Raw genomic sequence first — 24,383 nt, 5'->3', positions numbered from 1 at the left:
GATGTCTACCGTGCGTGTTTGACCAGACAAGCGGGTCAAATGATGACTAAGTATGCAAGATACCTCGAGTAGCATTCTATCGTCTACGGTACGTTGACGCAACCTTCGCGCCCCCTTGTCCGTTATGGCGTCTTTTTCGTCGCTCGTCATAGCCAGGCTCGCGATCCAAAATCGGTGGTCACGAGGTTTCCGCAAGATTTAGGGGCTTCGATTTGTCGTCGTGTCCGCGTGGCCTAATGGATAAGGCATCGCCCTCCGAAGGCGGGGATTGGGGGTTCGAGTCCCCTCGAGGACGCTCTTTTGGTCAGAAGTCATGGTCCAGTCATGTAGCGAAACACAACGCCCACTTCAATTTCAAAAAAAAGCAACTCTTTCTCCAACATCGACATTGGCATCCACACGACGCGCATCGAGCTGATGGCGAAGGATCAGAGAGGAAGACATGTACATGCGAATAGTCGAAGTATTAGTAGAGGCTACATTTTTCAAGTTTATTCTCGCATGCGAACAAAGGCGGAAACCGTAGCCGCTGGCAACCAGGCACCACCGAGAACAGTTCTTGTTCACCAGTTAACTGTTGCATCTACCTTCAAGACTATCCGAATATACTATTGGTAGACAGCAGCGTCGTGTGGACGCCACTCCGCAATTAGTACAGCCGAATAGCCCAGCACACATATTCACTGTCAAAAACTGTAGTCATTCATAAAAAAAGCAAAAATGACCGATGAGAATGGCGGGTCGTCGCTACGACGCTCTACCCGACGCCTGGACAAGCGCGCTCCTCCTTCTCTACGCGTCCTCGTTCGCCTGTTCTCGGCTCTGGAGTTCGGACTCGGAGCCCTGACACTGTATCAGCACACGCCCGACTTCGCCGCTGTCAAGCGTGCCGTGGAGAGCTCATGCCAACTTAGCTTCACGCCTACACATCTACAGCAGATTCTGCACCTGTTGCCTGGCACCTATGCGCTCGAGTGGAAGAAGAACACACGCACTGCTCGTCGTCAAGCACAGGAGGAAGGCGGAGATTCCCTTCAAGCGCAGCGCCAGCGCCTTCAGCAGCAGCCGCCAGTGCTCACACTACGCAAGCAACAGCTGCCCCCTCCCAATGAGGACTGCGAAAGCCTCGAGGCTCGTATCACTCTGTTCTTTAGCAAAGCCAACGCCTACTTGGAAGGTCATGTTCAGGCCATTAAAAAGGAGTTCCCAGACATGACAGACGATGAGTTGAAAAACGCTCTGAAACTCGTGGAGATTGAGATGGCCCCACTACCTAAACTTCCGGCGGAGATAGAGAGTGAGGAGAGCACCACAGCGTTACTGGAGAAAAAGATTAGCAAAGAGCAGGTAGATCACGTGACAGGCACCAAGGCCAAGGAAAAACTGGAGGAGGTGCTGGCAAAGCCTGTGCCACAGGATTTAAAATCTTTGCCAGAGTGGCTTATCAACAAGGTCCGCAAGCAGGAAGCTAGTCGCAAGGATGTGGCGGAGAATAGTGCGAAGGCCTTGAAGAAACGGATGCTGGCCACGCTGCCGCAGCTCAGTGACCAGCTGCAGTCGCTCGTGATTGTCACCAAGAAGTCCATTTTCCCCAAGGTGGAAGTGGTGCGCAGACTTGCGGTGCGAGCTCCGATCAAGGGCAAGATTGAGGAGCAGTTATACCTGCTCGAGTCGATGGTGCCGGAATGGCTCACGGTGGTGCTCGACAGCGGCAAAGAGTACATCAAGATTTCAACCAGCTGCAAATACAACACCGTCAAGGCCTCATTACGGCGCGCCATCTCCGTCGAAGCCTAAGTTGCAAACAGGATAAGGTAACCTGGAATACAGTCTAAAGAGGAAATCTACACAACCTACGCTTTACGTCAAAAAATGTGTAACCCTTCCACAAAATCTTGGATCTTTTGTGAAGCGACGCAAGTCAAGCTCACTTTCCAAGAGCTCACAAAGCACGTGACATCTGAAAGCCATGGACGCCCGCTTCGCTACGATGGACGCGGCAAGTGACGTGCCTACGGGCTGCGCGCGCGCGATCGTCAAGACGGTGGTGGCGCTGAGTCTCCCGTTCGTACTGAGTCCGCGTGAGGTGGCAAGCGAGGCCGCTACAAATGTGGCAGCGGCCTTCACCACGTGTTTCAGTCGTCTCCGCCAACGACGTTCGCAGTTCAACGAGGAGCAAAAAGAAGCGCTGCTGACGGAGGATGAGCGCTTCTCCGAGGCAGCCATGATGGAGCTGCGGCGACGAGTGATGGAGACGCCAGCCATGCGATGGGGACCCATGACCACTGACCAGCCACCGCGACCATCCCGCTGGAAACAGCGCAAGATGCAGGAACGCGTGCGTGCCAAGAGCAACCCGTCGCCACACTGGAAGAGAGCGAGTCCTGAGAAGCAGGAGGCGTTCACGACGCTGGCCTCCGACACGGAGAAGGCACTGGATCAGATCCTAGAGTCGACCAAAACGACCAGGAAACACTCCAAGAGCAGCGAAACACTGGATGCAGAGGCTGTGAAGCGGCTAAGCGGGGACGACCTTGTTGCGCAAGCTGATGCCATTTCTCCAGAGAAGACAGGAGTGGAGAGTGTGCTGCTGGATCTCCAAGATGACGACGGAAGCTATGACGGCGGTCCGTTGCGTGAGTGGCTCGCTGGGATCGACGCCTCCCGACCGGAGGAGTACTGCGTGTATGCAAAACAGTTGGAGGAACATGGCTTCTTGACGCTGGAAGATCTAGCGCAACTAGAGAGCGACGACGACGTGGATCAGGCCATGAGCGAGGTAGGAATTGCCAAGTTTGCACACCGACTGCGCATCCGGAAAGCCATTCAGCGACTGCATTCACACTCTTCCGAAGAGAACAATGCAACTGTCGCTACGCTTCCTATAGCCGCAAGTGCGTGATGAAAAAAGAAAACAAGAAGACAGAGCGTAGATATGAAGAGAACACACTTTTCAAAGCTTACTACTTAGCATCTACTACTCGCGGAAGTGTACAGACAACCGCTCTCGCTTACGTCCATCTAGTACTCCTCATTCAGGTACGAGATGTCGTCCCACGGGTGGCGGTACAGCGGCTGCTTGAGACGCTTCTGGTCGAGGAAGTGGCCGATGAAACCAATGCTGCGGCCAAGCACGAACAGGCCGTTGAGGCAGCCGTCCGCGATCTGCTCGTTCGCCTCCTCCAGTGTGAAGACACCGCAGTTACGCAGCAGATCGACGAAGCAGACGGCAATGCAGCCGTCGACGTTCAGGATCAGATTGCTACGCTTCTTGGTGGTCACCTGCTCCACCTCCAGAGCGAAGTCAAGCACGTCCGTGGCCGGGAAGTTGGCCTTGGCGAACTCCTTGATGATAGTCACACGCTTGTCCGGGTTCGACAGCGACTTGATGCGGTGGCCAATACCCATGATGAGCTTGTTCTGTCTGCGCATGTCCACAACGAAGTCGGCCGCGGACATACCCGAGTCGAACGCGCCCGCGAACATCTCGGCAGCCTTATCCAGAGCACCACCGAAACGGGGGCCAATCGTCACAAGACCCGAGATCAGCGACGAGATCAGATCCTTGCCGGCACGGGCAGTAACGATCGTGTTGTGGGCGCCCGACACGGCCGGACCGTGGTCAGCCGTGACCATGAGCACCATCTCAATGAACTTGGACGCGTAGGGCGGCAGGTTGCGCTTGAACCACAGCAGGCCGATAACGCCGCCGACGCCCATGTCCTGCTCGAACACCTTCGAAATAGGCGTACCGGCGTAACGCAGCTCCTCACCACGGTCGTCCGAAATGGACGAGATGAAGTTAGCAGGCTTACGGATAAGACCAAGGTTCTTGGCCCAGGCGTAGTCCATGGGCACCTTCGGGACCGGGACCTCCGGACGCGGCACGATCGCACCCGACGCAACCATCGACTCGAACTGCTTGCGGATAGCGTTGCCGAACTGGTCGAAGTTCTCCGGGACGATGGCACCGGCAGCAGCCAGAGCAGCGTTCTTAGCCGAAGCAGTCTCCGACTCGCCCGTAGCGCAGGCACCGGCGTGACCGAACTGCACCTCGAACGGGAAGATCTTAGCGCACGTACCAATGCACCAAGCAACCACTGGCTTCTTGATGGCACCCGACTGGATGGCACGGCACACGGCGAACTCGTCAGTGCCGCCGACCTCGCCGAGAAGCACCATCATCTTAACATCCGGGTTTGCCTCGTAACGCAGCAGGTGCTGGATGAACGTGGAGCCCGGGTACTTGTCACCGCCGATGGCAACACCCTCGTACACACCGTCGGTTGTCTGCGAGACGATGTTGTTCAGCTCGTTGGACATGCCACCAGATTTGGACACGTACGCCACGCTACCGGGGCGGTACAGCTTCGACTGCACGATGTTGTCCAGCATACCACCGGTGTTACCGATACGCAGACAGCCAGGCTTGATGCCACCAACCGTGGCAGGGCCGATGATGCCGACGTTGAGCTCGCGCGCCTTCTTCGAGATCAGACGCGACTGCTGCTCCGGCACACCCTCAGCAATGATGGCGTGGGTCTTGAGGGTGTCGCTGTGCTCAAAGCCCTCCATGGTGGACTGGTACACGGAACGGAATGACGAGAAGTTGATGAGCACGCTCACGTCCGGGAACTTCTTGACGGCATCCGAGAGCTTCTGGTACACGGGGATCAGACGCTCCGAAGTGCCCCAGTAGAACTTGAGGTAGTGGTTGGGCGAGAACGGGAAGATCAGAGCCGCCACACTGGGAGTCTTACGCTTGCACAGGTAGTCGAAGTCGAGCATGCCCTGCACGGCGCGCTGCTGCAGACCGTAGACGATGCAACGCGTGTTGTCGTTCATACGCACAATGCCCTCGTCCTGGATCACCACAGGCTCCTGCTTCTTGGCGACGCCCTTGCTCTCCAGGTCATCAGCAGCCTCGGCCTCCTCGTTGTCGCTGTTGGCAGCGCTACCTTCCTCCGAAGTAGCCTTGGTCGAGCTCGACTTGGAGCCACCAATGGCCTTGGCAGTGGGCTGCGTGACCACCGTCGTGGGCTTCTCCACAAGGCCTAGAGCCATGGGGACGACAGCCGTGATGTGCGTCTCGGGGCCGAACACCTCAATAGGAACGCCGGTAGCTTCGCCGACCTCACGCATAACAGCCAGACCCTCCTGGCAGTTGGGGCCACCACGACGCACCCAGATGTGCACCTTGTTGTCCTTAAGCTTCTGCTGGTACTCCTTGATGGCACGAATGATGCCCTTGAAGGTCAGTGCTACGTCCGTGAAGTTGGCAATGCCACCACCAATGATCAGAACCTTGCCACGCTCGTCGAAGTTGCGCGTCATAAGGTCCAGGATAGTCTTAGCGTAGTGGTAGGTGTGGGTCTCGCTGGGAGCACCCGAGTACTCGCCATAGTTGGCCAGTTCGTGGCCATAGCCCAAGTCTGCGATGGTGTCAGCGTACACGACCGAGGCGCCGCCACCAGCGACCATAGTCCAGATGCGGCCCGTGTGGTTGAGGATCGTGAGCTTGAGCGAAGCACCCGTCTTCGAGTCGAGGTCCTGGATGAACTCCTCCTCGGGGAACTTAGCGCGACCGAAGGCCGGAGGGAACTCGATCTCGCCCCATCGGTCGCCGACGAGGAAGTTGGCAGTCTCATCAAGCTTGGCGGCCATGTCCAGCACGGAGATCTGGTCGCCCACGAGCACGATGGGGTTGATCTCCATGTAGACGAAGTGCAGCTCGCGGAACTTGGCCAGCATGCCCACAAGGAACTTGGCCAGGATGGGCTTACGCGCCTCCTCGACCGAGGAAAGCAGCGCGGCAGTCACCTCCTCCTCAGAGGCGACGGACTCGATGCCGACCTGCAGGCGCTTGGCCTTGGAGTCGACGTCACCGACGTCCACACCGCCCTCGTGGTGGAAGAGGATCTCCTCGCCGTCGCGGTTTGAGACGATGCACACGTAGTGCTCATCGGCGGCGCCGTGCTTGACGAAAGGCTCGACAATGAAGTGCGTGAGCACGCCCGTGACGGTCTCCACCTGGATGGGCTTGTTAATGCGCTCCCAGACCCAGTCCTGCACCTCGGCCCACGTAGCGTTAAGCAGCAGCAGGTTGGCCTTGCCACGGCGCTTAATGAGCTGGTCGGGCTTGACCACGAGCTTCGTCTCGCCCAGCGTCGTGAGCCACGGGCTGGTGCTCTCAATGGCACCGAAGAACTCCTCGCGGCTCTGGCCGGCGAAGCTCTTGCTCACTGCCACCTGCGCAAAGCGCTTGTTGAGGTTGAAGGCCGGCAGGCTCGTGGACAGGATGCGCTTGCCATCGAACTCGCGGATCGCCTTGGCCGACATGGTGCGATGTGTGTGAGGTGTCTTGAGGGCTGGGACGGACGCCGCAAAATCTCAAATGCGCGCTGCGGTGGCGGGCCACGAGCGCGTCAACCCGGTCCACGCACGTGAAAATCTGGGGTGAGCCTGGAGGATGGGAGCCGCTGCTTGGGGGCGCCGCGTCAGCGGTTATTGACTTGGTTTTTGTAAGGGAATGGGGACCCTTTGCGGTCGAAGAGACGCGATGACATCATGCTGTCGGCTAATCAGTGCATTTCTACCGAATATCAGTGCATTAATTGGATAAAGTACGGCACAACATGGTTTGAAGTTCTTGTGTACTGCGGTTTGGTTATTATTCTGTACGACAGGTTCTGAGGCATACGTCACGGATGGGCGCTTTGAGGACAGGACCGCTGTGCTCTGGCGGCGTTGCAGATCAACTTGATCATCAAGCAACAAGGTGCAGGGCGTTCAGGGCTCCTGCCTGCCACGGCCGCGTCACAGGGTGTGACGCGGCCGTGCACCGTCGAAATCAGGGCCATGACGCAAAGCCACTGCGAGTCAATCTCGAGCCAGCTTCAACTTGCTGTTTACCTTCTGTATCGCCGGGCGCACTCCGTCCAATCCATCCGATTATTGCGTCGCGATGCACATGTCGACGCCTTTCGAGAAGCATTCCTCAGCTATTGGCTGGCCGCGCGCTGCCGCCGCCGGTGCTGCTGGTGCTTCTTGAGCCGCTCCAGATAGCTCGTGCTCACGAGGTACTGCTGGTACGTCAGCGGCGCGCTGAATGTGCAAAGCTGCTGCCACGTCAAATAGAACCACAGGAAGCATCCACACGACGTCAGTGCTCAAGAAGACACAGGTACCTCCTCCTCTACAGACCACGCCAAGATAATCGGCCTTACCTTCTGCTGCATGCGGGGAGCGTCTTCGCTAAGCAGCTCGTCCATCTCTGCGGGCTCACCGAAATCCGCCACGATGTCTGCAAGATCTGCTGATGTCCAGCGCAGCCGACCCGGGGAGCTGGCGCGCGAGCTTGGCGATGGCGATCGTTGCGCCCGGTCGTTCGGCGATGTTGCTCTCGGGCTCGATTCTCTGCTGGCGCGATGGCCGCTTTTCGACGGCGATGGCGAAGTTACGTTATCGTCCTGACACCAACGATCCGCCTGTTGACAACAACCAAAGTCAGCAAGGTCGCAGCAATGGCATGGTAATGTGAGCGGCAAACTCAAGGACAGAGACGGTAACTTATTACCTGCAGCGTTTTGCGAAGCTGCTCGCGGCGAGCTCGATGCGTGTTAGCGAGGGTGAGCTGGCACGGCGCACTACATTAGCCGAACCAATCACGAGTTAGCCACCCAGTAATGGGCAATGCAAAGAGAGGCTTGCACGCGGCATCTATGCAGGCTTTAGCAACGTACGTGGGTGGCGACTCTGCTGTGTCTGCACTTGTTGCCGTGATCCGATTTTGTCTGTGCGCAAGCAGTATGTACCACGATAAGGCGCTGGCAACATGAATGCTTTATTGGTTTGGTATGTTTACCTGGCAAACTCTCGACCGTAATTCTCGCGCTGCACCATACGCAGCAGTAGGTTTGGTGTCCGGTGTTGGAAAGTCGACGGGATCTTATACGCTCCTGGACCGGCCAGCGAGTGCATGCGCTGCATGTAGCTGTGGCGATCATCGTGCGCTACGACTAGCTCGTTCTGCAGCACTGGACGCGGTCTCTCTGTAGCCATTCTTTCGTTACAGCTTCAAGGCTAGATCCGCGATGAAATCCCTGTGGCTTCAGCAAGATTGAGGACGAAATGACATTATCAGATCAGGACGGTGAGGCAGAGTGCTGGCTCACCGCGCAAGCGTACACTATCGAGCGGTCCGCTAAATAAAGCGGCCGTCATACACAATAGGCGGTCATTTACAGTTGTGTTACACGTATTAATAATACAATTCCGTCTCATCGCCGGCCCAACATTGCTACGAAGCTGGCCGTGCATGCAATTCCAACCGCAAAAAGGATACACGGAAGAGTGAACACGTTCCCCGTTCCTAAAGGTGCCAAGCTCTCGGTGCCGTACACTTGAACTGTCAGATCCGATGCTGCCTCGAACAGCATGAGAACGCCCACGTAGAGGCCGTTATTGTTGAATCCATGAACCGAAGTCTGGAGTTCCTTGCCCATGATGCCCACAATCGAAAATGGGAAAACATTCGCCACTGTTTGGTAAAAAGCAGTAATCACAAAACCTGTGAACGCCACCTCCTTGCAAAACTTCCCCACGGATACGGCAACTACCAGTGCGCAGGCTGAACATGTAATAAGAATTTAGCATTAGCAGATAACCAGGACACTACCAAGCATTGGCAACGTACTTCCGATCACAAGTCCGAGTACAGTGAACCGCTTGAGATACCTTGCGTCTTTGCATCGCGGCATGATGAGCAACACGACGAAGCATATCGCCGCCACGAGACCATTCTACCCGGGTCGAAAAAGTTAGTCGTTATACAATAAAAATGCAAGGCACAAATTGCCATACCTGTGCGATGACCGCTGTGTTTGCTGTGTTGAGGCCCCTTCGGTATTTATCCCGGCTGCTGTCATCGCAGGCTAAATGTAAAACGAATGTCAATACGAGGACAGGTATAAGTAATCAACTGGCGCGGTACCTGCGGCCTTGCAACCTCCATAGACGTTAGCACCCCACCACTGATAAACTTCGTCCGAGAAACTCAGCCATGCGAAGGATAGCACGAAGTACACAATGCATAAGAAGCGAAAGATCTTGGGTGAGTGTACTACTTGCTCCCAAGCTTCACGACCCACGCGACTGAGTCGAGGTTGGAACATGGGCTTGTCCTGGGGGTGTTCAGGTCGTAGATAGATACAAACAGCAGTCGTGACGAAGATGGCTGCCATAGCGAATCCAAAAGCTTTCAGAATCTCCTCGCCGCTGATGGCGCTGGCAAAGACCACCGCGTCGGATGTGCTGCGAAAGAGTAGAGATCCAAGGACGCCACCGACGCCTTCATACATGGCTAGTGTTGCTTGCGCATGGACCTGAAACTCGATCGGTACCATGTCCATGATGCGAGCACGAAGACCGATCTGTAGACAAATATGACGTTAGAGAATGTGTGTTGATCTGTTGGCAGCTTATAGCTGTAAACAACGCACGTTTAGTAGTAGTACACCGATACTGAGCAGCACAAGAAGTAGCTTGGTTAACTCTTGGAGGGTTGGGAAAAGCACGTTTGCTGAACCGTAGAGCAGTCCACTCACCGTCACGATGACTGCAGCTGCCATAAGGAACACATTACGTCGTCCCCATTTTGACAGTGACCGATCCGACATGGCACCGAGGATCGGTCCAAGGAAAACCTGGATGAGACTTGGCACAAATCGCGGCACAAAGTCGGAGATGCCCATTGACTCCATGTAGGAGAGTCGAGTGTTTGTGAAGACGGTGTCTGCAAGAAGCGAGCCACAGTGTCAGTATATCACCAGCATGAAAATAAGACTAACAACGTACTGAGGATTGCGTAGGCAGCCCAAGGCATGGCAAGAACGAGGCACGTGCGGAATGCGCGAGTCCCTAGTGTCCACTGGATGTCCCGAGCGAGGAGAATGCCGCTCACTCCGTCGCTGCTGCTCCTGATTTCATTGACGTCAACGGCGACTGCTCCGTCGCTTTCAGAGACGAATCGCACCACTTTGAGCTCACTGGGTTCTTCTCTCGGTTGAAGCTCGATGTCGTCCGGGGTCATACAGCTCGAGAACGCGCCGGCGTCCTCGCCATTGCCGTCGCTCTGCAGTGGCTGTAAGTGTAGCGATCTATCGTCAGCCATCATGCACTTCTCGTTCTTGGGGAAAATGAGCGTGATTGGTTTTGTCTGTTTCGTGGCGAGCTTCCAAGAGGCTCGCCTATGGTTCCATCATTACGACCTACGCGACACAAACGAAACTTGCTAAGATGTCTGCATAATATTATTTTTGTTTTCCATCGATGACTAGCTGGATGTATCAAAATGAACCCCTCTATAATAAATACCCTGCTGAGAGCGATCATGGTGACATTTTGACTCCACAAATGCCAGGAATCCTTTTGCCAGCTGCTAGGCTCATGGCAAGACTCTGCATCCGGCTCTGCATCACGACGATAGCCATCACTACCGAAACAGCGTTACCATCAACGCATGTGAGTTACTGTTTATCACAAGGCACGATGGCAATGCAAGCGAGTATAATCTTGCGGGTTTATCTAACTAGAAAATGGGAATAAGCTAAGCTAGCAATCAAAAATAGAGCAACATGCATTCAACCGCGACTATTTTCCTCACTGGTCTTCTTCGTCTCCTGGTTGTAAATCGTCTTAAGGAACCAAGCGTTCCATCACATCAGCGGCAGCAAACCAGTCGGTCGATGCGGCCAGAACGCGCGACCAAAAGCTGCGCGGCAGTTCCGTCCGAGTCTCCCTCCATCGTTCTCCTCCTTGAGTTCTAAGCGAAAAGTGCAGGTCGGCGTGATAGGACAGCACACCACATCCAGCTTACAGGTCCTCGTCCTCATCGGGAAGGGGCACCGCAGCGGCGGCAGAACTAGCGTCAGCCTCGATCTGGGCAATCTGTTCCTGGGTGATGGTGACCTCAGGAGGGCGAAGGGCAGGAGCCTCCACGAAGGTCAGGTTGTTGTCACTGCAATGGCAATAAAAAAGAATAAAGGTCAATACAAAATAGAAAAATAAATACACCAAAAGGCAAGCAATATTGCTACGAGAACGTACCCAACAAGCTTGCGGGCCAGCCACAGGAACGGCTTCTCGAACTGATAGTTGGACTTGGCCGAAATGTCGAAGTACTGCAGGTTTTTCTTACGGTGGAACGTGATCTGCTTGGCCTTCACCTTACGGTCCTTGACCTCGACCTTGTTACCGCACAGCACGATGGGGATGTTCTCGCACACGCGGAACAGGTCTCTGTGCCAGTTCGGGACGTTCTTGTAGGTGATACGCGACGTCACGTCGAACATGATGATAGCGCACTGACCCTGGATGTAGTAACCATCACGCAGGCCACCGAACTTCTCCTGGCCGGCCGTGTCCCAGCAGTTGAATCGGATGGGGCCGAAGTTGGTGTGGAACGTCAGAGGGTGCACCTCCACGCCGAGTGTGGCGACGTACTTCTTCTCGAACTCGCCAGTCAAGTGACGCTTCACGAAGGTGGTCTTGCCGACACCACCGTCACCCACGAGGATAAGCTTGAATTCAGGGACGTTCTGGGCCTGGAAGAGTTATCACATCCTGTCAGTTGCCTGTTTAAGTCTTGTAATTGCTCTGATCCGTCCTGCGGAAGCCTTCGGTCCCTCAAATTTGCATTTCCAGCCCTGTTCCACCTGAATGAGCGGCCTCAAGTCCGCCCTGTTACTGCAGCGCTTGCTACAGTACTAGATCGCAACTTGTGGATTCATAGTCAAGGTGGAGCGCGGGTTTTCGTCGATTACTGCGAGCAGACGCAGTTTTCGAGAACGGGAAAAGGCAGGGAGACGGACGACACTCTTGTGCACGCATTTCGCGTCGCAGGACGGCGGACACAGAACTTCAGACATACATTCACACGTACCATCTTCTCTAAGTTGCGAACTTTACCAACTATCGGGCGCAAAGCAGCGAATGGGAGGCGAAACCCACGCCCTCCACCAGTCGGCGATGACTCGGCTTCAGTATGCCCTAGATTCTACGCGAGGTTTTATATTTGCTGACGAGGTTTTTCGGCTTTCATGGCTTATCCGTTGGTGGCGCAGCATGTACAGTCCGTGCGTGTCAAATGGGTACACATTGGATCTTACTGAAACTAAGCTGAAAATGTCCTGAGTCTTCCGCCACCGAACACTGACCAAATCGTTTTATTGTTTTTGTGTGGACCTTTTCACAAAAATGACTGGGCGTCCAAGAGGAGGCCAAAACGCAATTCGATCAACGCCAATCACTTAGCGACCCTGACACCATGCACCTCATGTACTACCTCGGCGACGACGGCAAGCGCGTCTACACGCTCAAGGTGCGTCTGTAACAACATTGGTTTGTGCCTGACAGTGCTAACGGATTTTTTTGCGTTGCTACTGATACATGAGCAGAAGGAGACGCCTGCTGGTACCCCGACATGCTCTGCGCACCCGGCTCGTTTCTCGCCTGACGACAAGTTCTCCAAGGAGCGCATCACCACCAAGAAGCGCTTCGGCCTGCTGCCCACGCAGTCGCCCGACCCGATCTTCCAGTAAGAGTCGCAGTCGATGATCGTTTGTGGAGGAAGCGTCAACGCCATGGCTGCCTGGTGTCTAAAGCAATTAGGCGACCACAAGCAGTGCTGTAGATTTATAGACCTAACGTAATAACAAGCCTAGTAACCTCAACGACGTCGACGGTGCTTTCGTCGGTAAGCAGCAAAGACAACTGCCGACTCCAATTCTCTCTATACTTATTACAACTGTCATCAAGTTTGAAAGCAACGATTAAACCATTATAAGTTGCAATACATCGATCTTATTGAAAAGAACATATCAAGGTAAACAGGTTCTTTTACATTATTAACCGAGCATGGAGTTGATGTCAAGTAGCGAGGATGAAGGCGACTCGCCGACGTCGCTGTCTGCATCTCCAGCGATTCGAAAGGCGCCACCTTCCTCCAGTAGTCAGGATAGCTTCGAGTATGCGTTGCTGAGCCCCACATCGCGCGTTCAAGCGTGCAACAGGCCTCCAACACCGGCAATGGACCACAAGCCCGTGATTTCAGCGCGTCAGCTGCTAATGAGCTTCTTGCCGTCTGCAAAGCGGCCATCGTCTACGAAAGACGCTAAGGAGGAGACCACGGACGCAGCTGCAGCCGCTTATTCCTTCATCACGCCCAAGAAACCCGCAGTCTCAGAGAAGAAGGAGAAGGAACTCACAGCTGGCGAGCGCATTGCTCGGAAATACGGACTAGTAGCAGCAAAGACGTCACCCAAGGGAACACATAGTCATTCCACTTTCGACTCATCAGGAAACCGAGCTACTACACGCTCAATAAAGGAAGATGATGCAGAAGAGATGAAAGAAGCGAGCCCCGGGACCAAGAAGAGATCGTTCTGGGACGCTCAGGTGGCTGACGCGGAGACCAAACAGGAATTGGCACCCAAGTCGACGTACGTGTCGCCATTTAGCAATCCCGATGGATTTGTGAACATGAAGAGGAGGCGACAACGACGACAAGAACCGTCGATAGAAATGAGCGAAGAGGAGATGAAGAAATCTCGTGACGCTTTCTACGATGACTCAAAGAGTGAAGCTCAGGATGTTGGACCTCGACCACGACACATTATCGGCTCAGCTATTCCAGAGCTAGATGATGCAGACGATTGGATGTCCGACTTGAAGGAAGTGACGTCGGGGGATGAGGAAGCTGCAAAGAAGCTGCTTGGTCAGACGGATCGAACTGCTACCGTTAGACGAACAAGGCAAAGTAAACGAACATCAGCAAAGAGGCAGCCACGGAAACGAGTACAGAAGGTGCTGAGCGATTCCAGTGAAGACGAGAGAGCAACTTACACGAGTGAACGATGGCCACAGCTTAATCCGCCGAAGGTACGCTTAAATTTTTGCGGGATTATTACGATACAGAATAATAATGTCATGGTTTTGATAGATCAACACTGGTCCTATGATTCTGTCGTTGTCGGAGGAGGAAGGATCCAAGACATTGGAAGTATGCGCTAACCTGAACAGCTATTTATTTGATTACCAACGGGAGGGTGTGGAATTTCTCTTCAGCGCTTACCAACGCGATACTGGAGCGATCTTGGGTGATGACATGGGTCTAGGCAAGACAATTCAAGTCATTGCGTTCTTGTCAGCAATAATGGGCAAGCACGGCGACCATCGCGATAAGGATGCCTGGAGGATGTTACTGCATCAGCGCAGAGAACGATATAGCGGAAGTGGTGGTATTGGCCATCCAGAAGACGCGGGTTTCAACTTCTCTGGTGAGGTAGCACCGATACTAATTGTGATGCCAGCATCCCTGCTCCAAAACTGGGAGCAAGAGCTGCACACTTGGATGTGCTGCACCACAATTATCCTGCGTGGTAAACCAAGCGACCGTGACGCCATGATCGATCAAATTGCAAGGTGCGTTTGCCCCTGTATCAACGCGAGAGTGTACACTGATTTATCGTGAATTACTGCTTGATGTAGGGGTGAATACGAAGTTGTCATTTGCAGCTACGACATGCTGAAGATGTACTTGAGTCGGCTGCACAAAATATCGTGGGAAGCGGTGATTCTGGACGAGATGCACTGCCTGAAGAACCCCGAGGCCAAGCTTACCAAAGCTGTCAAGGCGATTAAATGCCGTAAGAAACTCGGTCTCACAGGCACATTGATGCAAAATAATGAGAAGGAGCTGCACTGCTTGGTCGACACTATTGCGCCGGGAGCAATTGGATCTTGGGCAGAGTTTAGCATGTACTACGGACAGGATATCAAATACGGGAGGAAGAAATCTGCAGCACCGGAAGCGGTAAAACGAAGCCAGCAGAAAGAAAAGGAGCTTCGCAAAAAGCTACGCCCGTACTACCTGCGACGAGAGAAGGAGATTAATCCGACGTTCCAAGAGGTTAAAAAGAACGACCAAGTGGTCTTCTGTGACCTCACGCCACTTCAAATGGCCACGTACCAGCGAGTGTTGGCTATGCCTGAGTTTCAGTTGCTTCAACGTGGAGAGGAAAGGTGCGACTGTGGTCGAGATAGTGGGGAGAAGCGAAAGAAATGCTGTTACAAAACACCGCCGGATATCGGCGATGGGCCTGGACTGTTATACGAGCGCTTCCATGAGCATGGCCCGTGCAAGAACTGCCCAAATTGTATGGGTCTTCCGTGCGTGGCGATGCTGTTGAAACTATCGAATCACTTGGAGCTGCTAAAGGTGAACCCACACGACACACCAGAGCTCCAACACTATCAACGTGAGTTTGCAAGGACAGCTTTTGGTAGTGATCTGAACGAGGTCGGAGGTGTGAACCAAATATCAAGTTTTCAAGAGATGTGCGCTATTTCCACAAAAACGTGCGGCAAAATGATCGTGTTGGAGAAACTGCTTGCAGTGTGGAAGAAGCGTCGACAGAGGACGTTAATCTTCAGTCGAAGTACTCGAATGCTGGATATCATCCAGCTCTTTTTGATCACGAAGGCTACGAAGTACAGCAGACTGGATGGGAATACGAAGGTGGAGGAGCGTTTGCAGATGGTGAACGACTTCAACAGCTCAGAGAGCAACACAACTGTGTTCTTGATCAGTACGAGGGCTGGTGGGGTGGGGCTGAACTTACAGAGCGCGACGAATGTCGTGATCTTTGACCCTAGCTGGAACCCAGCGCATGACTGCCAGGCCCAAGATAGAGCTTATCGTATCGGCCAGACGAAAGACGTACAAGTTTACAGACTCATTACTCTGGGGACCATTGAAGAGATGATCTACGTTCGACAGATCTACAAGCAGCAACTCAGTGACACAACATTAAAGGGATCCAATGCACCGCGATATTTTGAGGGTGTCCAGGGAAACCCACAGCAACGAGGAGAACTCTTTGGCATAGCGAACTTGATCTGTTGGAAACCTGGCGGAGTGCTTAAGGGCATTCAGGATGCGTACCAGCGAAGTCGTGATGGTTTGATAATTCAGCAGAATCGAGTTCAATATGATGCTGCGTCGATGAAAAAAGCGGCAAAGAAGACAACGCCGAATAAACGACCAAATGCCGTGGATGATGATGAAGGAGAAATGATCGAAGTGGCTGACGAACTGGTGTCGGATATACTACAACCGGAGGAATTACCGACACCAACTCAGACCGAAGACAAGCCTGCCACTGTCAGTACCAGTAGTGACAGCGGGGATGAGGATATGGACGCCTTGTTGAACGGAGCTACAACGTTTCGTCACGAAGCGATTGTTGGTGATCAAGAAGAGGAGAACGCTTATCAACACCAAGTTGAAGCTGCAGTGATCAGTGGATCGGAACCAGAACTGGAAGCAGAAGATCCAAAGGTAGCAAATGGCCATGATCTTGGCCAGCCATCGCGTCCATCTCCTGGAAAGAAGCCTAGCATATTATCACGCATGGAGGGCGCCAAGTGCCCCACTCCAGGCCAGGACACTCAGAAGAAAGTGTACGTGCCCACTTACTTATAGCTTACTAACAGGGATGATCTTGAGGTTTTGCTTTCTGGAGTTGAATAGTTGTTCCTTTGGGTTGTTTCATGTATGAATTACATAGCGATATATACGACTTAGGGGCGTAGAAAAGAGTTCTAGCTGGATCTGGCGCGTGAGTGATGGCGGTGTGAGTTTCGCGAATGGGAAGACTTTTTTGACCGTGCTGGAGTTGTAGTAGAGTGGTCTTGGCAGGACCTCGCACGACCCATGAACGATGTGGTGGTGATCGGCACCATTCCCAGCGAGATTGTTCGCGTGATGAGGCTCGATAGTCCTAGCATGAGCTCTGGAGTCACAGCACCAAAGAACCAGCCCAGAGCTGCAAACTGATAGAGAAATGCTACACTGAACGCCACGATGAGGCAGCATTTCTGACCCCTGGAGAAGCTGACCCATAGAGGAATCGAGCGCACCAAATATCCGATGAATGCCACAAAACAGCAACTCTGTCATCACAAAAGAACCAAGTCAGTACGACAGATAGCCGTGAATAGCAAACAAATTCTTACCAACTCGGCGAATACGACAGAACCGTAAACTCCGGGGATATCTTCATCGATTAAAGCGAGTGTGCTCCACGAGACGGTAGCTGCTGTCTCCTGGGATACTGTGCTTGTCGAGAACTCGTCCTCATCGGAATCCTGGTCCGGGGAGTCAACATCTGTCACAGCAAGCAGTTCATCGTGTGATGAAGGCAGAGTGACCACCGGAAGCTCTTCAGGTTCAATTTGTTTGGCCAAGTCATCAAGCTCTTGCTCGGTTTCGAATTGGCCTTGGTGTTGATAGGGTTGGTTCCTACCAGTTCGGAAGTACAGACTGGGATCGGCATCAACCACCGTACCATCCGTTCCAAGAACAATATACTGCGGATTGTACGATGCTGCCATCGTCGTGGAAGCTACCAGGAGGCCTTGAACGGCGTACGTTGCACGCATTGCACGATTACCCTGTGACCTCTTCGCTCACCTTTCGGTTATGAGCTGGTTTGTACGACAATCAAGCACAACATTTTTCGGTTAGGAAGCCATGAATACTTCAAAGCGTTTCTTGGAGCGTTGAAAGGTCGAGCGGCGTTCGCGTCGGATCTTTTCTCGATCATTCAACGCCTAGACAAACCTCAGCTATGCATCTCCAGCACTCCCAATTGCCTGTAAACCACCACACGGAGATCGTGACGGCATGCTGCTGGACGCCCGAGAACGACGCTATCACATGCAGCGACGACAACTCCATCGTGCGCTGGCGAATGGACGGAGAAGTGGTGGGTGCTGTCACCAAAATGGATGCCTACGTCACATCGGTGCACTGGGTGCCGTCGGTGGGCAAGCAGAGTGCCGACACGTTTGCTGTTTCGTGCACTGACGGGACGTTCCGCTTGATATCCAAGAGCGGACGTGAGGAGAAGCGTGTACAGGCCTGTGACGCTGGAGCTGTGATTGCTCTCAAGTGGAACTATGACGGCACAGCGCTTGTCACGGCAGGAGAGGACGGGACGCTCAAGATTTGGTCACGTAGTGGAAATCTCCGTTCGACACTAGCGACCACAGGTCGATCTGTCTATGACGTGTGCTGGGGTCCTGATAGCGACCAAATCCTGTTCACACACGGCAACAATCTAGTGATCAAGACCGTGCAACTTGGACGCAAAGACATTCAGTGGAAAGCTCATGATGGCTCCATCTTGTGTCTGGACTGGAATCCGATTAACAACCGCCTCGTCTCGGGCGGGGAAGACCGCATCTTCCGTGTTTGGGACGCCTTTGGTCGTCAGCTGTACCAGAGTCCAGCAGGCGAGCATGTTATCACCTCCGTCGCGTGGTGTCCTAACGGGAGCTGCTTCGCTGTGGGCTCGTACAACATGTTGAGGCTGTGTGACCAGACAGGATGGTCTTACTGTCGTCAGCGTCCTCAGAGCGGCTCGCTAATGAACTTGGCTTGGGCCTCGGACTCCACGCAACTCGTGGCTGCTGGCGGTAATGGAGCCACCGTGTTTGCTCAAGTTGTGGGGCGTATGTTGCCTTGGAAGAAGGTCGAGGTGACGCTAGTGGATCCCCGTAAGATCCACGTCCATGACGTAGTAAATGAGACGCTCGAGGAGCTGGACTTTGCCCGTGATCGAGTCGTGGAGATGTCGTTCGCGCACGGATTTCTCGTGGTCTGTACAGCAACGCAGTGCTTCATTTACGACGCGCAGAGCTGGAACACTCCTCACATCTTCGATCTGCGTGCCGCGGTGAGTCTTCTAGTCCAGAGCGAGAGTCACTTCCTGACTGTAGACAACTTCAACGGGATTCAAGTGTACTCGTACGAAGGCAAGACCGTGAGCAACCCAAAGTTCTCTGGTCTGCATGTCGAATTCCTCAGTAGCCGCACCATCTCGCTCAGTAGCGACACTCTTGCCATTCTGGACCACTCGGACCGTAAAACAATCCGGTGCTTCGACTTGAACACGGGCAAGCAGCTTCCTGTGGCGATCACGCATTCGCTGGAGATCCTTGAGCTGTCACTTAGTCGCTTTGGACCCATGGAAGATCGCAAGCTTTTGTTTATCGACCGGAACCGCGATATGTATCTTTCGCGTGTGTCCAGCAAGGGGAACTTCAAGCTGCACGCTCAAGTGGACTCTGCAGCGTGGAATGACGCGTCGGAGCTGCTGATTGCGATAGCTGACGCCAAGTTGCTCACTTGGACGTACCCCAACATGGTCTACGTGGATCGTACGTTGCTGCCGGACGTCGTAGAGTCTCGAGACGCCGCGGATTTCCTCAAAATGGCGGCTATTACGAGCTTTGTTGGATCGAGCGTGACTGTGCGACGCGCGGACGGCACTACACTTGCTGCTAGCGTATCCCCATACGCACCAATGCTGTTCGAGTTTACGACGACTGCTGACTGGGACAAAGCTGTAAGACTCTGTCGCTTTGTGAAGAGCAAAAGCCTCTGGACTTGTTTGGCTGGCATGGCGCTCCATCGACGCCACTTGGAGACAGCAGAGATCGCTCTTGCTTCCATCGACTGCGTGGATAAACTCTATTTCGTGCTGCACGTGAAGAACCTGGCTTCCGATGAGCGTCGCAACGCAGAGTTGGCCTTGTACTCAGGCAACGTTGACGAAGCCGAGGCCATCTTGCTCCAGGCACACCCCACTCCTCTTGTGTATCGAGCCATTAAGCTGAACCTGAGACTTTTCCGCTGGGAACGAGCGCTGGACCTAGCCATCAAACACACAACAGACGCTGGGACACATGTGGACACGGTGCTGGCCTACCGTGAACGATTCCTAGCGGCGAATAAGCTCCAAGAGACCGACAAGAAGTTCCTGCAGTACTCGAAACAAGTGGCTATCGACTGGGAGACCATCTCCAAAAAGAAAGAGCTCGAGCGGGAAAAGGAACAGCAAAGCAGTGGCGGTAGCCGCCGGAAGTAGGAGCAGCATCTCTCTTGTTGTTGCTGTTGCACCTAAAGCTTCAGACCAGCAGTACTAAACACGTCATATCTCGTCACCACATATTAAAAGGAAACAAGCCTACATGCATACTCCCTCTCTGCTTCGACAAAACACGAATACGACAGGAGACCGCGAAGACTGCGAGTATGCGCGCCAACTACTTCTTGAGGCAACGCGTGCTCCTGTTTGGTGGTCCTCGCGTGGCTCCTATACGTTCGCTTGTACGTGTGCAATTAACCTGCATGCATTTCGTGTCTCCTGCCATCTAGTAGGTCCTCCGTCTACCCAATACGTCGTTCTTCTCAGCAATTGCATTGCTCTGCCGTGTTTTCCTTCGGAGGTGGTGCAGCCGTCAGCTTAATATCAATCACTGCATGACAAAAGGAGTATCGGTGATATATGAGCAACCAAAGTCAAGCAATCCAACGTACGGTTAGAGTCTCCACTAATCATGGTGTTCTCCATGCCGGGCAACACAGTGGCTAATTTGCGAAAGAGAGCCTTGATATTGTAGCCGGCCTTGGCGCTCGTCTCGATGAACATGACGTTCTCCTCCTTGGCCTTGTCGGAGCCCTCCTCAATAGACACTTGACGTCGATCCGAGATGTCTGTCTTGTTGCCCACCAGCATAATCACTACATCCTGCCCGCGCTCCGTGCGCACATCTTCGATCCACTTGCTCGTGTTCAGGAACGACGCGCGATCTACAGCAATTAACGTCAGTATGTATAGCCCTCTTCAGTATCCTCAGGCCTAGGCATCTCACTTGTGATATCATAGACTACGACGGCAACTGACGAGTCACGGATGTAGCTAGGAATGAGGCTGCGGAACCGTCTGGAATGGGGCAAAACAAATGGGTCAGGATCTGGAGGATCATTCAGAGTATCTGGTATCTATACTTACTCCTGGCCAGCTGTGTCCCAGAGCTGTAGTCGCACAGTGCGGTCCTCCATGTACATGGTCTTGGACAGAAAGTCGATGCCGATCGTGGCCTGGTACGCGTTGTCGAATGTGTCGTACATGAAGCGCGTGATCATGGACGTCTTGCCCACTCCCTGATCTCCCAGGAAAACCAGTTTGTACTTGGCCAGTGGCGCGATCTGCGGCACATTTACGTTGGCATCGGCTACCTCTGTGTCTCCTTCGCCGGGGGCTGCAGCTGCAGGCGCCTCGGCGGGCGGTACCTTGTCCTCCTTGTCCGTCGCCTCGGCTGTCGTCATCTTCCTCGGCTTTTTCGATTCTGCAACTCGCCGCCACGTTGTGTATGTACACCACACCACATTCATGTAGAATTTGACAGGGATAGCAGCAAAACTATACACAATTAATAACTGGTAAAAATGACAAGCAACTATTTTCAGGCTCTACTCAGCCTTTGCCTGCTTCCAGCCGCAGCATCTGCAGCGTAGACACACCCACGAAGTAGCTTTAAGTTAAAACTTTTAACCTACATTGTGACCTAGCAGTTGTAAAAGCTTTGTTATGGGATAGGTTAAGTACCAACTTTTGGAAAGCAAATCGTTTCTAATCTCGTTTAGAAACAGATGAGATGACTGTGCGTTTGGAGCTTTGTAACTGTATGATTTAGTCTACTTATGATAATTTACTGAGTTCCCGTGCCAACCATGACATGGGAAAAGAGAACTCAACCGGAACAAGAGCTGGAGACGGCACTAACTTTTGAATTGGCCGCTCCGTCTGACACTTAACTACACCAACTACTACAACTACGCTTAAGATAGCCACATTTCAGAAATATTGGGGTGACTGTCATGAAGCAAGAAGGGGAGATTGTGCACGTTGGCCAGGAGAAGTTCTCGGGTCGGAAAATTGAGTACGCTACTTGGAAGGACAAGCTACACACGCAGGTGGAAAAGTTAGACCTGGACGTTGAAAATGAGTTTTTCGAGAAAGGTCTCCCAAAACCAAAGGTCGGCATGGGAACTTCCTGAAGTCGACGCCACCACGTCTTTGGATGAGGATGCCAAGGCAGCTACAGAGAAAGAACAAAAGCTATGCGAAGAGATATCAAGGTGTGGCGAAAGGCGGATGCTGTCATGCGCCATGTTCTTAACACGACTCTACCAAATTCGTTTCTGCTGTCCTTGCCAGACGACGTTAGGAACGTGGAGGTGCGCGTGACTTGACAAGACCTTGAGCGTAAGCTTGGGCTCGGTGGCGCTGACAAAACGGTGGCATCGAATCCTCAACTCGAATTGGAAGGACACCATGACGTTGTTCTCGCAGCTGAGTCAAGCGCGACATGAGATGAATCGGAAGTCGGAGAAGGTCCTCGGAATGAAGATGATGACGAAGACGATGATGTGCATGCAAGTTTGGCTCAACTTCCCTGTGAGATTCGGGCATCATCGATCGAGTTGACGAAGGAATAGTTCACGTCGGAAAGGTGAAGGTCTCCCTGAAGAAGCCGTTCGCTGACACGTCCAAGAAGCGATTATCGGTCAGAATGAACCGGGTTTGGTGACCCGCATCAACCAAGTAAAGAAGGGCACCACGAAACGTAAGTCGGATGTCAGCGTCATTGTTCAAGGTCAAGGGTGTTTTTACTGCTTCGAAAAAGGCATCAGAAGGCCCAGTGTGATCGCATGAAGGCAGATCAGGACCCAATTCGCGATGGTGGACACATTTTTAGGGCCAACATTCAGGCTCAACCGTCGGGAAAAAAATGCGAAACACCACCAAAAAGATTGCCACGGTTCAGCATGTGGTCAAGAAGCAAAAGACGATCCACGAATCACCAACGAATGTCAAAATGGATGAGGAATTCAACATGTCAGAGACCGAGAAAAGTGGCTCGGAGATGAACAACGGGGGATGTCTTTTTGACTCGGACAAGTGCATCCAATGGTGCGTAAGAAATAAGGTTCATATTTAGGCTGGTTACGTCAGCTAACCGTTTCGGATGATCTGTGTGATACAGGGGCTGGTTGCCGCATAAGCTCGAGCAAAAGCTGGTTGAAGAGCCTACACAAAGGTACCAGCCACAGATTTGTCAGAGACTACTTTAACCGGTTCACTACAAATGCATGTTGTAACCCCATCTCATAAGTCATTACGTTTGAAGATAAAAAAAATTGCGTTTGACCGTCAATGCGGAAGTACTTTAATCAACGCATGCCATTTGCAAAGAAAGGGCATAATCATACAATCTCGGGATGGGGGAGTTTCTGTACTTTTTCGGTGGTGATTGTCAGCTCCTATTTGCAGCATTACGAAAAGGGAGCAGTGTTCTATTGCCTTAATCTAAGCGTAGTAAGGTCAATACAGTGAGCAAGATATATTCTGAAAAACAGATTATTGCTTTGATGGAAAAGTGGTACCTCAGGTTAGGCCATGTACACAAGGCTAGACTAACGACAATTTTCGCTTAATTGGTGAGTTGAATCCCTCGGATACCACAATATGAGCTTAAGGATCTTCCATTTTTTTGCACGGCATGTGAGGTCGCAAATTCTACTAGAATTTTGTGGTACATGCTACCTGTACAGACCATTATATTTTCTGTCTCAGCAGTAGTTAATTAGTAATTTTGTTTGGGAGAAGACCAGCTTATCGCTGCTAACTGATCGCTCGTGTTAAACCGTACACTACGTGACACCAAAAGCATATTGTTCACTGTTTCCAGCAGTCGACAATAATCAATCCCGAACTGTTGGTGATTCCCTCATACAACTAATCTTGCCTTAAACCGATCCACAGACTTTGGCGTTGTATTTTACATCTAATACCCAATGCCACCCTAATGCCTTCCTTCCTTTTGGTAAATCTACCTTTTCATGTCTTATTGGCCAATAGTGCCAGGTATTCAACTTCGAATGCACCAACTATGATTCTCGATATGGCATTGCTATCGCCTTCTTTAGTGAAGTCGGAATTGGAATGCGGGTTCTGCTAACTCTAACGCCTAATACCGAATTAATAGTAATTTCATACCCACTTAACCGCGTGTATCGTGGCATTTTGCGTCGAGAGCGTGGTCGTTTATCAACAAAGTCCTCGTCTAACTTTAACCGAAATAGGTACATGTGGTAGTCCTTCCATGATCCTGTGCGATTGTATGCCACACGGACTGACCGATGCCTCATTCGATCGTAATCAACTTCCACCAGTTACAATATCTCCCATAGTGTAGCTATCGACATTATGTATGGATTAGTACATGATGGTACAAATAAGGAGGTAGTTTACGAACTATACACAGATGCGAGCTTCACAAATGCTAATGAAGAGAGAAAGTCAGTCACAGGTTATGTCTCTATACTCGCTGATGCATGCGTTTCATGGAAAAGCTGCAGGCATGATATGGTCAGTTTACGTAAGACACAAGCAGAGTTAGTAATTGTA

General features: G+C 52.5%; 13 protein-coding genes and 1 non-coding gene across 17 annotated transcripts; 8 read left to right on the top strand and 6 right to left on the bottom strand.

The window, feature by feature from the left end:
- The first annotated feature begins 222 nt into the window (after window positions 1-222).
- PPTG_20542 lies at window positions 223-295 on the top strand. The gene has a single exon. It is a non-coding gene; the product is annotated as a tRNA-Arg (tRNA).
- Window positions 239-1,871, top strand: PPTG_09521 (hypothetical protein). The gene has a single exon (XM_008904527.1). The coding sequence runs from the start codon at window positions 721-723 to the stop codon at window positions 1,795-1,797; it is 1,077 nt and encodes a 358-aa protein (XP_008902775.1). The 5' UTR covers window positions 239-720; the 3' UTR covers window positions 1,798-1,871.
- On the top strand, window positions 1,865-3,052 carry PPTG_09520 (hypothetical protein). Its single transcript, XM_008904526.1, has one exon. It carries the CDS (start codon window positions 1,970-1,972, stop codon window positions 2,900-2,902), a length of 933 nt encoding a protein of 310 aa, XP_008902774.1. The 5' UTR covers window positions 1,865-1,969; the 3' UTR covers window positions 2,903-3,052.
- Window positions 2,929-6,497, bottom strand: PPTG_09519 (hypothetical protein). The gene has a single exon (XM_008904525.1). It carries the CDS (start codon window positions 6,337-6,339, stop codon window positions 3,022-3,024), a length of 3,318 nt encoding a protein of 1,105 aa, XP_008902773.1. The 5' UTR covers window positions 6,340-6,497; the 3' UTR covers window positions 2,929-3,021.
- A 95-nt stretch (window positions 6,498-6,592) lies between these two features.
- PPTG_09518 lies at window positions 6,593-8,061 on the bottom strand (the record flags this gene model as incomplete). Of its 2 annotated transcripts, none has more annotated exons than XM_008904523.1 (5): window positions 6,593-7,121; window positions 7,227-7,487; window positions 7,577-7,646; window positions 7,743-7,793; window positions 7,865-8,061. In XM_008904523.1, 5 exons carry the CDS (start codon window positions 8,059-8,061, stop codon window positions 7,002-7,004), a joined length of 699 nt encoding a protein of 232 aa, XP_008902771.1. In that variant the 3' UTR covers window positions 6,593-7,001. The 2 variants fall into 2 exon arrangements, with proteins under 2 accessions (XP_008902771.1, XP_008902772.1); XM_008904524.1 differs by having other exon boundaries at window positions 6,593-7,118.
- A 152-nt stretch (window positions 8,062-8,213) lies between these two features.
- PPTG_09517 lies at window positions 8,214-10,309 on the bottom strand. Of its 2 annotated transcripts, XM_008904522.1 has the most exons (7): window positions 9,856-10,309; window positions 9,501-9,793; window positions 8,993-9,431; window positions 8,863-8,933; window positions 8,696-8,801; window positions 8,619-8,629; window positions 8,214-8,539 (listed from the first exon to the last, which is right to left on the bottom strand). In XM_008904522.1, exons 1-7 carry the CDS (start codon window positions 10,172-10,174, stop codon window positions 8,411-8,413), a joined length of 1,368 nt encoding a protein of 455 aa, XP_008902770.1. In that variant the 5' UTR covers window positions 10,175-10,309; the 3' UTR covers window positions 8,214-8,410. The 2 variants fall into 2 exon arrangements, with proteins under 2 accessions (XP_008902770.1, XP_008902769.1); XM_008904521.1 differs by having other exon boundaries at window positions 8,214-8,629.
- A 240-nt stretch (window positions 10,310-10,549) lies between these two features.
- PPTG_09516 (GTP-binding nuclear protein ran-1) lies at window positions 10,550-12,062 on the bottom strand. The gene is made up of 3 exons (XM_008904520.1): window positions 11,942-12,062; window positions 11,107-11,603; window positions 10,550-11,017 (listed from the first exon to the last, which is right to left on the bottom strand). Exons 1-3 carry the CDS (start codon window positions 11,942-11,944, stop codon window positions 10,873-10,875), a joined length of 645 nt encoding a protein of 214 aa, XP_008902768.1. The 5' UTR covers window positions 11,945-12,062; the 3' UTR covers window positions 10,550-10,872.
- A 172-nt stretch (window positions 12,063-12,234) lies between these two features.
- Window positions 12,235-12,879, top strand: PPTG_09515 (H/ACA ribonucleoprotein complex subunit 3). The gene is made up of 2 exons (XM_008904519.1): window positions 12,235-12,379; window positions 12,456-12,879. The coding sequence occupies exons 1-2, from the start codon at window positions 12,326-12,328 to the stop codon at window positions 12,597-12,599; spliced, it is 198 nt and encodes a 65-aa protein (XP_008902767.1). The 5' UTR covers window positions 12,235-12,325; the 3' UTR covers window positions 12,600-12,879.
- PPTG_09514 lies at window positions 12,855-16,660 on the top strand. 2 transcript variants are annotated; one of them, XM_008904517.1, is made up of 3 exons: window positions 12,855-13,938; window positions 14,000-14,481; window positions 14,548-16,660. In XM_008904517.1, exons 1-3 carry the CDS (start codon window positions 12,916-12,918, stop codon window positions 16,541-16,543), a joined length of 3,501 nt encoding a protein of 1,166 aa, XP_008902765.1. In that variant the 5' UTR covers window positions 12,855-12,915; the 3' UTR covers window positions 16,544-16,660. The 2 variants fall into 2 exon arrangements, with proteins under 2 accessions (XP_008902765.1, XP_008902766.1); XM_008904518.1 differs by having other exon boundaries at window positions 12,855-14,481.
- Window positions 16,569-17,502, bottom strand: PPTG_09513 (hypothetical protein; the record flags this gene model as incomplete). Its single annotated transcript, XM_008904516.1, has 2 exons — window positions 16,569-17,013; window positions 17,077-17,502. The coding sequence occupies 2 exons, from the start codon at window positions 17,500-17,502 to the stop codon at window positions 16,663-16,665; spliced, it is 777 nt and encodes a 258-aa protein (XP_008902764.1). The 3' UTR covers window positions 16,569-16,662.
- A 188-nt stretch (window positions 17,503-17,690) lies between these two features.
- PPTG_09512 (hypothetical protein) lies at window positions 17,691-20,108 on the top strand (the record flags this gene model as incomplete). The annotated part of the gene is made up of 1 exon (XM_008904515.1): window positions 17,691-20,108. The coding sequence occupies one exon, from the start codon at window positions 17,691-17,693 to the stop codon at window positions 19,992-19,994; it is 2,304 nt and encodes a 767-aa protein (XP_008902763.1). The 3' UTR covers window positions 19,995-20,108.
- Window positions 20,109-20,317: 209 nt separating this feature from the next.
- PPTG_09511 (hypothetical protein) lies at window positions 20,318-21,238 on the bottom strand (the record flags this gene model as incomplete). Its single annotated transcript, XM_008904514.1, has 4 exons — window positions 20,318-20,385; window positions 20,447-20,719; window positions 20,782-20,852; window positions 20,922-21,238. 4 exons carry the CDS (start codon window positions 21,236-21,238, stop codon window positions 20,318-20,320), a joined length of 729 nt encoding a protein of 242 aa, XP_008902762.1.
- A 552-nt stretch (window positions 21,239-21,790) lies between these two features.
- PPTG_22547 (hypothetical protein) lies at window positions 21,791-21,970 on the top strand (the record flags this gene model as incomplete). The annotated part of the gene is made up of 1 exon (XM_008904790.1): window positions 21,791-21,970. One exon carries the CDS (start codon window positions 21,791-21,793, stop codon window positions 21,968-21,970), a length of 180 nt encoding a protein of 59 aa, XP_008903038.1.
- Window positions 21,971-22,247: 277 nt separating this feature from the next.
- Window positions 22,248-23,047, top strand: PPTG_09510 (hypothetical protein; the record flags this gene model as incomplete). The annotated part of the gene is made up of 4 exons (XM_008904513.1): window positions 22,248-22,370; window positions 22,485-22,539; window positions 22,685-22,886; window positions 22,960-23,047. The coding sequence occupies 4 exons, from the start codon at window positions 22,248-22,250 to the stop codon at window positions 23,045-23,047; spliced, it is 468 nt and encodes a 155-aa protein (XP_008902761.1).
- Window positions 23,048-24,383: the final 1,336 nt, after the last annotated feature.

This window comes from Phytophthora parasitica (genome assembly GCF_000247585.1).
Source record: "Phytophthora parasitica INRA-310 unplaced genomic scaffold supercont2.18, whole genome shotgun sequence".
Lineage (NCBI taxonomy): Eukaryota > Oomycota > Peronosporomycetes > Peronosporales > Peronosporaceae > Phytophthora > Phytophthora nicotianae.
The sequence above is the reverse complement of the archived record's forward strand: the minus strand, read 5'-3'. Positions and strand labels throughout refer to the sequence as shown.

Coding starts and splice junctions, on each gene's coding strand:
- PPTG_09521 (XM_008904527.1), top strand. CDS start 721: ATGACCGATGAGAATGGCGGGTCGTCGCTACGACGCTCTACCCGACGC.
- PPTG_09520 (XM_008904526.1), top strand. CDS start 1,970: ATGGACGCCCGCTTCGCTACGATGGACGCGGCAAGTGACGTGCCTACG.
- PPTG_09519 (XM_008904525.1), bottom strand. CDS start 6,339: ATGTCGGCCAAGGCGATCCGCGAGTTCGATGGCAAGCGCATCCTGTCC.
- PPTG_09517 (XM_008904521.1), bottom strand. CDS start 10,174: ATGATGGCTGACGATAGATCGCTACACTTACAGCCACTGCAGAGCGAC. Junction 9,794..9,855: donor GGCTGCCTACGCAATCCTCA/GTACGTTGTTAG, acceptor CGCTTCTTGCAG/ACACCGTCTTCACAAACACT. Junction 8,630..8,695: donor ACTCGGACTTGTGATCGGAA/GTACGTTGCCAA, acceptor TTACATGTTCAG/CCTGCGCACTGGTAGTTGCC.
- PPTG_09516 (XM_008904520.1), bottom strand. Junction 11,018..11,106: donor CTGGCCCGCAAGCTTGTTGG/GTACGTTCTCGT, acceptor TTGCCATTGCAG/TGACAACAACCTGACCTTCG.
- PPTG_09515 (XM_008904519.1), top strand. CDS start 12,326: ATGCACCTCATGTACTACCTCGGCGACGACGGCAAGCGCGTCTACACG. Junction 12,380..12,455: donor AGCGCGTCTACACGCTCAAG/GTGCGTCTGTAA, acceptor ATACATGAGCAG/AAGGAGACGCCTGCTGGTAC.
- PPTG_09514 (XM_008904517.1), top strand. CDS start 12,916: ATGGAGTTGATGTCAAGTAGCGAGGATGAAGGCGACTCGCCGACGTCG. Junction 13,939..13,999: donor CACAGCTTAATCCGCCGAAG/GTACGCTTAAAT, acceptor TGGTTTTGATAG/ATCAACACTGGTCCTATGAT. Junction 14,482..14,547: donor ATGATCGATCAAATTGCAAG/GTGCGTTTGCCC, acceptor TGCTTGATGTAG/GGGTGAATACGAAGTTGTCA.